Source organism: Salvelinus fontinalis, chromosome 16, assembly GCF_029448725.1.
Source record: "Salvelinus fontinalis isolate EN_2023a chromosome 16, ASM2944872v1, whole genome shotgun sequence".
In the NCBI taxonomy this organism is placed as follows: Eukaryota; Metazoa; Chordata; class Actinopteri; order Salmoniformes; family Salmonidae; genus Salvelinus; species Salvelinus fontinalis.
In genome coordinates this window covers 12,071,629-12,084,676 of record NC_074680.1, presented here as the reverse complement: position 1 = coordinate 12,084,676, position 13,048 = coordinate 12,071,629, and the positions used below count along the sequence as shown (strand labels likewise).

Genomic DNA, 13,048 nt, shown 5'->3' with positions numbered 1-13,048 from the left:
CTAACTGTACGTCGCTCTGGATAAGAGCGTCTGCTGAATGACTAAAATGTAAAAAGTATTGTCCTTCAGAGATGGTACCCTGCGGCCTACGTTTTGTCTTGTGCCTTCATCAGGAGTATGTGACTTAGTGAAGGTGTGTGTGTTACTCTGTAATAGTGAGCGTATGTTGTATAGGCTTGGTGTGTAGAGTCAATGTTACTTCGGAAAATGTTGCTTGCTACAGCCTTATTCTAAAATGGATATAAAAAAAAATGATCCACAGCAATCTGCACACAATACCCCAGATTGACATCACAATACCCTATAATGACATCACAACACCCCATAATGACAATAAAAACAGGTTGTTAGAAATTATTGCAAATAAAAAACAGAAATACCTTATTTACATAGGTATTCAGACCCTTTGCTGTGAGACTCGAAGTTGAGCTCAGGTGCATCCTGTTTCCATTGATCATCTTTGAGATGTTTCTACAACTTGATTGGAGTCCATCAGTGGTAAATTCAATTGATTGGACATGATTTGGAAAGGCACACACCTGTCTATATAAGGTCCCACAGTTGACAGTGCATGTCAGAGCAAAAAGGTTGAAGGAATTGTCCATAGAGCTCCGAGACAGGATTGTATTGAGGCACCTAAAGGACTCGCAAACCATGAGAAACAAGATTCTCTGGTCTGATGAAACCAAGATTGAACTCTTTGGCCTGAATGCCAAGCGTCATGTCTGGAGCAAACCTGGCACCATTCCAACGGTAAAGCATGGGGGTGGCAGCATCATGCTGTGGAGATATTTTTCAGCGGCAGGGATTGGGAGACTAGTCCGGATGAGGGACAGATGAACGGAGCAAAGTACAGAGAGATCATTGATGAAAACCTTCTCCAGAGCGCTCAGGACCTCAGACAGCGTATGCTCACCATCCAACAGCCAAGAAAATGCAGGAGTGGCTTCGGGACAAGTCTCTGAATGTCCTTGAGTGGCCGAGCCAGAGGCCGGACTTGAACCCTATCAAACATCTCTGGAGAGACCTGAAAATAGCTATGCAGTGACGCTCCCCATCCAACCTGACAGTGTGCCAAGCTTGTAGCGTCATACCCAAGAAGACTCCAGGCTTTAGTTGCTGCCAAAGGTGCATCATACTGAGTAAAGGGACTGAATACTTATGTAAATGTAATATTTCTGTTTTTTTATTTGATACATTTGCAAAAAAAATCTAAAAGCTGTTTTTGCTTCGTCATTATGGGGTATTGTGTGTGAATCGATGAGGAATAAAAACATTTTAATCAATTTTAGAATAAGGAATGTAACGGAACAAAATGTGAAAAAAGTCAAGGGGTCTGAATACTTTCTAAATGCACTGTAGTGTACTGCATTGTAGTAGTCTGTAATAATGACTGAGTGCTGGCCGTGCTGTGTGACTCACTCATGAGTGCTTTGTTTACCCATGCTGCTGAGCTGAGCCACCAATGTGTGTTTGTGAGTGGGGGGGCGGGGGGGCTTGGGGGGGGGGGGGGGGGGGGGGGGCGAGCTGAGGCGAGCAGGCTGTATAGGTCAGGGCGACCTGACTCTGTGCAGCTGATTGTTTTTGTGCAGGTGGAGATTGGTCAGCCTCTGCGCCTGTGTGTGTGTGTGTGTATGTGTGTGTGTGTGTGTGTGTCAGAGTCAGTGTAAAGAACAGGCTAAGGTCAGGGTAAAGAACAGGCTAGTTAGCGAATGTCTGCTGTTCACAACACGATGCACTACTTCATTTTCTCTTTCTGTATCGCAATATTCTTCTTGCTTTTTTCCCCCAATTTTCTCTCTCCCCACCTCTCTCTCTGTCTCCCTCCCCCCTCATTCTCGTTTGTGTTACGTAATATGGGACGAACTATGGGGAAAATCTCAATAAGTTTTGTTCTCCTCTGTCCTCTCTTTGCCTCGTTTTGACAAAAAGTTCAAAGGTAATCAGGGAGCGATGCACTTGTATGAAATGAGACTCTCCTCCACTCGCGTCATCAAGTGTGAATCCCAAAATGGATGTGTCAAGTGATCAAAACAAATGTAGCTAATTGTGCAATTCATTATTTTATAGCTAAATGGATAAGTAGCGTATTGTTTTTAAATGTGTGCATGAGGATACTCTAACAAAGTAGGTAATCGAGGAGGGGAGCAGATTCCTTCGTTCGCCTACTAACGAATGAACACTCTCCTCGATCACTCTGCCAATTGTTGGTTTGGCGGAGAGGAGAGGAGAGGAGGACGGAGGAGTCGAAGAGAGGATGGACTTTTGTCCAATTTGAGAATCTCCCAACAAGTCTGAGTAGTTTGGTTGCCTCAGTAAAACACAGGAAGAGACAATCAGCTGTCGCTTTCTGAGGTCAACTGCCCCAGGCAGGGGACACAGCGCCGTCCTGGAGTTACCTTTTATCTGACCTCTTCTCATTTAGGCCAAACAAACTGTACTGCAAGTCCATTTTTATTCACAACATTGTCAACATTGGTAGCGTTCCCACATGGCCAGATCTACAGTGTAGCCGTGCCGTTTCGAAACGTTTAAACACCGAGTCGGGATTGTAGTTCACCTGAGCGAAGCTAATGACTGAAAACAGTCGGGGGAGGGCAGACTGCCACCTAGAGTTTTTCGAGCGCTACTGTTCACCCTGTCTAAGGAATGATTTGGGGTAAGCATCAAGTCAAATCACATTTTTTTATTGGTCACATACCCATATTTCCCAGATGTTATTGCGAGTGTCCAGGTTGTGTGACAGATGAAGTGACAACAGAGCCATATATATTATTGAGAGAAAGAGAGAGAGATATGACTCTGGATGGGTGCGGCCATGTTGTGTGTGTGTGTGTGTGTGTGTGTGTGTGTGTGTGTGTGTGTGTGTGTGTGTGTGTGTGTGTGTGTGTGTGTGTGTGTGTGTGTGTGTGTGTGTGTGTGTGTGTAGGCGGGTTATGGTAAACTGTGAGGTAATGTACACGGTCTTGTTGAACTTCTGTGTGTGTTTGCATTCCTGTGTGTCTAGGTGTGCGATGGGGAACTCGTATGCTGGCCAGTTGAGGACCACGCGTTTTGAGGAGGTCCTTCATAACTCCATCGAGGCTTCTCTCCGCTCCAACACTGTGGTGCCACGCCCTGTCTTCTCACAGCTCTACCTGGAGGCAGAGCAGCCACCCTTGCACAGTGGTGTGTGTGTGTGTGTGTGTGTGTGCTGCGTGTGTGTTTGAGTGCGTGTGGGTGTGTGTCTGCACCTGTGTGCGTGTATGTGTGCTCTTGTTTGTGTTTTGACACTCTGTAATGAGAATGTATGTCAGCAGGCCGGGTGGAGAATGAGGAGGAGGAAGATGGCTCCGAGTCCAACAGCCCCCTTATTCCATACCAGATGAAGCCCCCGCCAGAAGGATGCTGCACCACAGATGGTATGAACACACACACGGTTCCCTCAGGGCTGCCCCCCTCACTGTATACATTGTCTCCTGTCTTAGGCTTCTGTCTGGTGGCAAGAGATCTCTGTCTGTTTGGTTAGGGTAACAGTGTGTGTGTGTGTGTGTGTGTGTGTGTGTGTGTGTGTGTGTGTGTGTGTGTGTGTGTGTGTGTGTGTGTGTGTGTGTGTGTGTGTGTGTGTGTGTGTGTGTGTGTGTGTGTGTGTGTGTGCGTGCGTGCGTGCGTGCGTGCGTGCGTGCGTGTGTGTGTTTGTGTGTCCCTCAGGGTTCTGCCAGGCCGGTAGAGACCTGCGTCTTGCCTCCCTGGCGTCAGAGCCTCTAAACGTGGCCCCAGGTTTCCTGCTGGTAGGGGCCAAGTCCCCCAGTGCACCAGACACACTGCTGGTGTGTGCTGTCGACTGCAGGTTCCTGCCCGACGAACGAGGACGCAACGCACTGCTGGGTGAGATACACATACAGATACACACAGACACACAGACATGACAGAGAGAGAGAGAATGACAGAGAGAGAGAGAATGACAGAGAGAGAGAGACTGACAGAGAGAGAGACTGACAGAGAGAGAGAATGACAGAGAGAGAGAATGACAGAGAGAGAGAATGACAGAGAGAGAGAATGACCGAGAGAATGACAGAGAGAGAGAATGACAGAGAGAGAGAAGGATAGAGAGAGAGAATGACAGAGAGAGAGAGAGAATGACAGAGAGAGAGAGAGAATGATAGAGAGAGAGAATGACAGAGAGAGAGAATGACAGAGAGAGAGAATGACAGAGAGAGAGACTGACAGAGAGAGAGACTGACAGAGAGAGAGACTGACAGAGAGAGACTAACAGAGAGAGACTAACAGAGAGAGAGACTAACAGAGAGAGAGACTGACCAAGAGAGAGACTGACCGAGAGAGAGACTGACCGAGAGAGAGACTGACAGAGAGAGAGACTGACAGAGAGAGAGACTGACAGAGAGAGACTGACAGAGAGAGGCTATAGAGAACAGTCAGGGTATCCTGATTGCAGACACATACACACGTTATTAGTCCCTCAACCTGGGCTCTGCTAGACACACACACACAAGCACAACACACACACACCATCTCAAAACCCAGCTGACCTGTAACCATGGAAACATCATTGCTCACACACTCTTTCTCTCACAATGGGAGAAAGGGCTTATTATTGTTTCACTGAGTCTCCCAACCACACACACACACACACACACACACACACACACACACACACACACACACACACACACACACACACACACACACACACACACACACACACACACACACACACACACACACACACACTGAACTAGTGTTTGTGTGGTTGTCCTCAGGGTTCTCTGGGAACTGTATGGGCTGTGGAGAGAAGGGCTTTCGCTACTTCACTGAGTTCTCCAACCACATCAACCTGAAGCTGAGCACCCAGCCCAAGAAACAGAAGCACTTGAAGTACCATCTGTACAAGGACAGCCAGGGACTGCTTGTCAGAGGGGCTGCTATCTGCTGGAAGGGCCTCGGTAACACAAGCAGTGGGAGTAGAGGGGATTGGGGGATGTTTTCATGTGTGATCTTTCCATGACAGTGTAAGTGTTGTAACGTTCCATGTCAATAAAGTATATTGAATTGAGAAAGAGAGCGAGCGAGGTAGAGGTGGGGGGGGGAGAGAAAGGGAGCGAGGTAGAGGGGGGGGGGGGGTGTCAGGCCAGTGGGTCAGTCTCTCCTTCTGTGTATCTCTGCTGTCGTTCTGTGGACAGGGGGCTCGTCTGGGGTCAAAGTTGGAGTTTGTAGGCGAGGAGGGGTCTGTGACCCGACCTGTCTGTCCAGGTGTGGAGGACAGAGGCCTGGGGTGAGAGGTCAGGACTGGGGTCAGGGTGAAGAAGGGTCGAAGCCTGTGGCTAGACTGTTACTGTGTAACTGACCATGCCTGTGGTATACAGTTTATGAGGCGGAGAGACTGTAAATCAAGTCTAATCCACACAGATTAGGAAGAAGGATGAGTTTCAGACCTACAGTAACTAGAGTAGAGTTTACATTCAAATGTAAATTAAGCCAACACTAACATAATCACTTGAGTGACTCTAATGCTTTCACAGAAAATATCCATCTGTTCTCTCAAATTAGTACACACACACACACACTGTGTAAGTACAGGAGCATTGACTGTGTTTCGATGGTTTTGACTGTGTAGGTTTCTGTATGCCGGTCTGGCTGTGTTTGTGTGTGTAGCCAAATGCTAATCTGACTGTGTGCGTTGTCTTTTCAGAGACTAGAGGGAGACAGACAGCGCCCAACACCTCTGACAGTCATGTGATCTCAGACGAGCACCTCCTCAATCCAGCAGTCACCGCTCACCCTGGACACCCACCCGGCAGCTACACTGGTACACACACACTCACACCCAGTACACTCACAGACAGTACACTCACACCCAGTACACTCACAGACAGTACACTCACACCCAGTACACTCACAGACAGTACACTCACACCCAGTACACTCACAGACAGTACACTCACACCCAGTACACTCACACCCAGTACACTCACACCCAGTACACTCACACCCAGTACACTCACACACAGTACACTCACACCCAGTACACTCACACCCAGTACACTCACACCCAGTACACTCACACCCAGTACACTCACACACAGTACACTCACACCAGTACACTCACAGACAGTACACTCACACACAGTACACTCACACCCAGTACACTCACACACAGTACACTCACACCAGTACACTCACAGACAGTACACTCACACACAGTACACTCACACACAGTACACTCACACACAGTACACTCACACACAGTACACTCACACCAGTACACTCACAGACAGTACACTCACACACAGTACACTCACACCCAGTACACTCACACCCAGTACACTCACAGACAGTACACACAGTACACTCACACCAGTACACTCACAGACAGTACACTCACAGACAGTACACTCACACACAGTACACTCACACCCAGTACACTCACACACAGTACACTCACACACAGTACACACACACACACACACACAAAACACTCACACACAGTACACTCACACACAGTACACTCACAGACAGTACACTCACAGACAGTACACTCACAGACAGTACACTCACACCCAGTACACTCACACCCAGTACTCTCAAACACAGTATACTCACAGACAGTACACTCACAGACAGTACACTCACACACAGTACACTCACACACAGTACACTCACACACAGTACACTCACAGACAGTACACACACACACAGTACACACACACACACACACACACAGTACACTCACACACAGTACACTCAGACAGTACACTCACAGACAGTACACTCACAGACAGTACACTCACACACAGTACACTCACACCCAGTACACTCACACACAGTACACTCACACACAGTACACACACACACACACACACAAAACACTCACACACAGTACACTCACACACAGTACACTCACAGACAGTACACTCACAGACAGTACACTCACAGACAGTACACTCACACCCAGTACACTCACACCCAGTACTCTCAAACACAGTATACTCACAGACAGTACACTCACAGACAGTACACTCACACACAGTACACTCACACACAGTACACTCACACACAGTACACTCACAGACAGTACACACACACACAGTACACACACACACACACACACACAGTACACTCACACACAGTACACTCAGACAGTACACTCACAGACAGTACACTCACAGACAGTACACTCACACACAGTACACTCACAGACAGTACACTCACACACAGTACACTCACACATAGTACACTCACACATAGTACACTCACACACAGTACACTCACAGACAGTACACTCACAGACAGCACACTCACAGACAGTACACTCACACCCAGTACACTCACAGACAGTACACTCACAGACAGTATACTCACAGACAGTATACTCACAGACAGCATACTCACAGACAGTACACTCACACCCAGTACAATCACACCCAGTACACTGACACCCAGTACACTCACAGACAGTACACTCACAGACAGTATACTCACACACAGTATACTCACAGACAGTATACTCACACACAGTATACTCACAGACAGAACACTCACAGACAGTACACTCACAGACAGTACACTCACAGACAGTACACTCACAGACAGTACACTCACACACAGTACATTCACACACAGTACACTCACACCCAGTACACTCACAGACAGTACACCCACACCCAGTACACTCACACCCAGTACACTCACACACAGTACACTCACAGACAGTACACTCACAGACAGTACACTCACGCACAGTACACTCACAGACAGTACACTCACACCCAGTACACTCACATACAGTACGCTCACACACAGTACACTCACAGACAGTACACTCACAGACAGTACACTCACACACAGTACACTCACACCCAGTACACTCACACCCAGTACACTCACAGACAGTACACTCACACACAGTACTCTCAAACACAGTACACTCACACACAGTACACTCACAGACAGTACACTCACAGACAGTACACTCACACACAGTACTCTCAAACACAGTACACTCACACACAGTACAGTCACAGACAGTACACCCACACCCAGTACTCTCACACACTCAGACAGTACACTCACAGACAGTACACTCACAGACAGTATACACACAGACAGTACACTCACAGACAGTACACTCACATACAGTACACTCACAGACAGTACACTCACACACAGTACACTCACACACAGTACACTCACACACAGTACACTCACAGACAGTACACTCACAGACAGTACACTCACAGACAGTACTCTCACACACAGTACTCTCAAACACAGTACACTCACACAGAGTACACTCACACACAGTACACTCACATACAGTACACTCACAGACAGTACACTCACACACAGTACACTCACACACAGTACACTCACACACAGTACACTCACAGACAGTACACTCACACACAGTACTCTCAAACACAGTACACTCACACACAGTACAGTCACAGACAGTACACCCACACCCAGTACTCTCACACACTCAGACAGTACACTCACAGACAGTACACTCACAGACAGTACACTCACAGACATGACCCCACACTAGATGACCTTGGTTGCTGTTGTTGTTTTCCATCAATCCAGCCGGCGCCCCTGTAGGTCCCATCGGCCAGCCTTACCTGGCCGACCTTCGCCCTCCTCTGACCAATGGGAGCCACACACCCCTATCCCAGAATCCTTTGCCCCATACGGCCGTACTGTCCAATGGACCAGGGAGACCCACAGTTATAGGTAACGTGTGTGCGCGTGTGTGTGTGTGTTTCTATTTGTGTGTGTGCGCGTGTTTGTTTGTTTATTATAAAGGGGTATGACATAGAATGACATATGCATTATAGCATCTCTATGGGGTAAGAGGCATGGCTTTAAATGTGTGATGACATTGTAGCCCCCCCCATCTTCACACCTCCCCCTGAAAGAGAGAGCTCCTGTGTTTTAACAGTCTAAAGTGCCCAGTAGGAGCCGGCCGTATTGTGTGTGTGGGCCCCCATTGTTACGACCCCCTTTCATTCAGCAACTCTCTCCTTTCTCTCCCTCTCCCTCCCTCCCTCTATCTCCCTCAGACTGTTATCTCAATAAAAGTAGCACAGTAAAAAGTTTCTCCATTTCTCTTTCCCTCTCTCCCTCTCTCTCTGTCTGTCTCATTCTCAGTGGGTTTAGTTGTAAAGTGGAAGGCCTTCTTCCTGCCAGTCTGGGTTTTGATTGGGGTGTTTCAACACGTGGGCCCTTTGGTCTTTGTCTCTGTTGCTACATAAGAAGAGAGCAGGCAGAGAGGAGAGGGAAGACAACATGTGTAGAGGGGAATGACAAAGGAGATGATTCATGTAACAAAGACTGTGCTATCTTTATCATCAATAGTGAGCTACGGTTATACTGCCTGCTGGCTGGTTGGTTAACTGGCTGGCATGTTAGTTAGCTGGCTGGCTGGCTGGCTGGCTGGTTAGATGGCTGGCTGGTTAGTTAGCTGGCCAGCTGGTTGACTTGCTGGCTGGCTGGCTGGCTGGCTGGCTGACTGGCTGGCTGGCTTGCTGGCTGGCTGGTTGGTTTGATGGCTGGCCGGTTAGTTAGCTGCCCAGCTGGTTGACTGGCTGGCTTGCTGGCTGGCTGGCTGGTTAGCTGGCTGGTTAGCTGGCTGGCTGGCTGGCTTGCTGGCTGGTTGGTTAGCTGGCTGGCTGGTTAGTTAGCTGGTCAGCTGGTTGACTGGCTGGCTTGCTGGCTGGCTGGTTGGTTAGCTGGCTGGCAGGTAGGCAGGCTGGTTGGGTAACTGGCTGGCTGGTTAGTTAGCTGGTTGACTGGCTGACTTGCTGGCTGGCATGAATCAATGAATTGATGGACAAGCAAGCAAATGAACTAGAATGCACTGTTTTTAGGGTGTCTTATGAATGAATGAATGTTGTCCCTCAAGAAGAAATGATTCTGTATATTCTGTATTTTGAAGTTGCCTGCACATCCAGAATCATCACCCCTGAGACATACAATACATAACAGTGTGTTTCTTGTCCTGTCAGGAACACTCAATGCGGGACCACCTAAAAAGAGACACAAAGGCTGGTCTCCAGAGTCTTCTGCTGTGAAGACCCCCCCAGCTTCCTCCACCTCTTCCTCATCGCTCACCAATGTTGCCAAACCAGGTAGGAGCTCAGAGCGAGAGAGCGAGAGAGCGAGGGAGCGAGAGAGAGAGAGAGACAGAGAGAGAGAGAGAGAGAGAGAGAGAGAGAGAGAGAGAGAGAGAGAGAGAGAGAGAGAGAGAGAGAGAGAGAGAGAGAGAGAGAGAGAGAGAGAGAGAGAGAAATGGCATACAAGGCTGCTCTTTTCTTTGTGGGTACAGTTAGTTACCACTGTTTTATGTCTGCTCCCTGCTGTGTGTGTGTGTGTTTTCTCTTTACCCACAGACCATGCTCCCCCAGAGAGTGTGTCCCAGGGGTCCTCCAACCCCCACTCTCCCCCCGGGCCGTCTGTCACAGTGCCTGATCAACTGCTGCACACCTGCAGACTCCAACCCGTCATCTTCAGAGGTCAGAAGTGTGTGTGTGTGTGTGTGTGTGTGTGTGTGTGTGTGTGTGTGTGTGTGTGTGTGTGTGTGTGTGTGTGTGTGTGTGTGTGTGTGTGTGTGTGTGTGTGTGTGTGTGTGGTGTTCTATTCCTCAGTGGCATTAAACATAAGAGTGCCACAAACCTCAGCAGACACTGAGGCCCGGAGTCTGATCCCAGTGTCCATTGCTTAGCTACGCTTCTTAGCAACGCTTCTTAGCTAAGCAATGGAAAGATCATAATGTCCTCTGCTCTCTCTCACTTCTCAACATGCCACCCCTCCCCCTCATCCCTCCATCCCCTGGGAGTATCCATTAGCTCACTGTCCATTTTCCCACAACCTGATCCTGTGCAATAGCATCTGGTGTGTGTGTGTGTCTCTGGTCCCCAGGTCACGGCAGCCTACCGCAGCTGAGTGGTAAGGTGTGTGATGTGCAGGTCAGCTCCCTGCTCCAGAGCTGCTACCAGAACAGCCAGGCCCTGCCCAGGGTCTACCAACACTACGGCCCCTCTCCCATACAGCCCCTGTCTGTAGAGATGCAGATACTACTCACTGTATACTACCTGGTGCAACTAGGTGAGAGCGATGGTTGATTTCATTTTTTACATTTTAGTCATGCTCACAGTTACATTTGACATTGTAGTCATTTAGCAGATGCTCTTATCAAGAGTGATTTACAGGAGCAATAAGCATTGAGTGCCTTGCTCAAGGGCACATTGACCGATTTTTCCGTTGGCTCGGGGATTCGAACCAGCGACCTTTCGGTTACTGGCCCTAGCCCCTTAACCACTACGCTGCCTCGGTTAAAAAGGCTGAATTGTGCAGAATGTACTATTACATTGAGGCAATCATTAAAAACCTAGTGTGTAATAACTGGTTATTGACGTGTCCCTCCAGGCCCAGACCAGGTCCCACTGATCCAGGACCTGGAGCAGATCTTCATGCGCTCCTGGAGAGAGTCCCACCTCCGTGAGATTCGCCAGCACCAGCAGCCCCAGTCTGGCCTCTCCCTCCCCCAGGCTTCCTCTACACTGCCGGGGCTGCCACAGGCCCAGGCCCTCACCCCCTCCCAGCTGCCCTGGCTGGCCCAGCTGGCAGCCTCGTCATGTGGGGAGGGTGTGGTGGTGCTGGAGGAGAAGGCCTCGATGGCTCTGGGACTGGCTGGCACCTTCACTAGGCTGATGGAGGGACGGCTGGCTCATACCAACTATGTGGTCATCATCTGTACAGCCAAGGGACGGGAGACTGAGTCCTGTGTGGTGGTGACAGGTGTGTGTGTGTGTGTGTGTGTGTGTGTGTGTGTGTGTGTGTGTGTGTGTGTGTGTGTGTGTGTGTGTGTGTGTGTGTGTGTGTGTGTGTGTGTGTGTGTGTGTGTGTGTGTGTGTGTGTGTGTGTGTGTGTGTGTGTGTGTGTGTGAGGGGTGGGGTGGGGAGGGGGGTGTAATCTTATTGTGTGTGGGTGCCTACCTGTGTCTTAAATTTGCTGTGTGTGTGTTTACACATCGACTTAAGGGGAGTTGCAGACGTTTTGGTGCATGCATGCGTGTATGTAATAACTGGTGTATACTATGTGTGTGTGTGTGTTGTAGGTAAACACCAGTGTCGTATCCTGGTTGAGGGGATGTTCAGTCCCACTGATAGTCTGAGAGAGATCAGTCAACAGCTGTCCTCTGGCATGACCCAGGAGCTCACTGCCTTCTGCAACTCTCTGGGACCTGGTAAGACTGCTACTGATCTTCATTTGAGACAGTTTACTGCAGCAGGGAAATAGTCCTGCAATAACAGGAAATTAGAATTATTATGTGGATTAGAATTATTTTATTCATTTTTACACAACCCACCTTGATGCTGAGAAAGTGTGTGTGTGTGGGGGGGGGGGGGGGGGGGAATTTACCCAACCGAAATTTAATGGATTGGTTTCATATACATATTTTCTAAGTGCTCTGAGGTATTTACACTGTACACTGTTTATTGTATGTACAGTTGAAGTCGGAAGTTTACGTACACTTACATACACACATACACAACATACACATGTTGGAGTCATTAAAACTCGTTTTTCAACCACTCCACAAATTTCTTCTTAACAAACTATAGTTTTGGCAAGTCGGTTAGGACATCTACTTTGTGCATGACACAAGTCATTTTTCCAACAATTGTTTACAGACAAATTATTCAAATTCAAGTGGGTCAGAAGTTTACATACACTAAGTTGACTGTGCTTGAAAAATTCCAAGCTTCTGATAGGCTAATTGACATCATTTGAGTCAATTGGAGGTGTACCTGTGGATGTATTTCAAGGCCTACCTTCAAACTCAGTGCCTCTTTGCTTGACATCATGGGAAAATCAAAAGAAATCAACCAAGACCTCCGAAAAATAATTGTAGACCTCCACAAGTCTGGTTCATCCTTGGGAGCAATTTCCAAACGCCTGAAAGTACCTCGTTCATCTGTACAAACAATAGTACGCAAGTATAAACACCATGGGACCACACAGCTGTCATACTGCTCAGGAAGGAGAC

The 13,048-nt window shown here is 48.4% G+C and overlaps 1 protein-coding gene across 2 annotated transcripts in view; it reads left to right on the top strand.

Moving 5' to 3' along the window:
• greb1 (growth regulating estrogen receptor binding 1) overlaps positions 1-13,048 on the top strand; it is a 58,230-nt gene that overhangs the window by 19,729 nt on the left and 25,453 nt on the right. Inside the window, exons 2-12 of one of the 2 annotated variants that reach the window (XM_055864405.1) lie at positions 3,008-3,168; positions 3,300-3,401; positions 3,691-3,867; positions 4,761-4,943; positions 5,690-5,806; positions 8,584-8,730; positions 10,005-10,127; positions 10,389-10,511; positions 10,918-11,103; positions 11,425-11,796; positions 12,116-12,244. In XM_055864405.1, coding sequence (XP_055720380.1) covers positions 3,015-3,168; positions 3,300-3,401; positions 3,691-3,867; positions 4,761-4,943; positions 5,690-5,806; positions 8,584-8,730; positions 10,005-10,127; positions 10,389-10,511; positions 10,918-11,103; positions 11,425-11,796; positions 12,116-12,244 — 1,813 coding nt within the window. In that variant the 5' untranslated portion in view covers positions 3,008-3,014. Of the gene's footprint in view, positions 1-3,007; positions 3,169-3,296; positions 3,402-3,690; positions 3,868-4,760; positions 4,944-5,689; positions 5,807-8,583; positions 8,731-10,004; positions 10,128-10,388; positions 10,512-10,917; positions 11,104-11,424; positions 11,797-12,115; positions 12,245-13,048 lie in introns of both variants that reach the window. The other variant, XM_055864404.1, reaches the window with a different exon arrangement.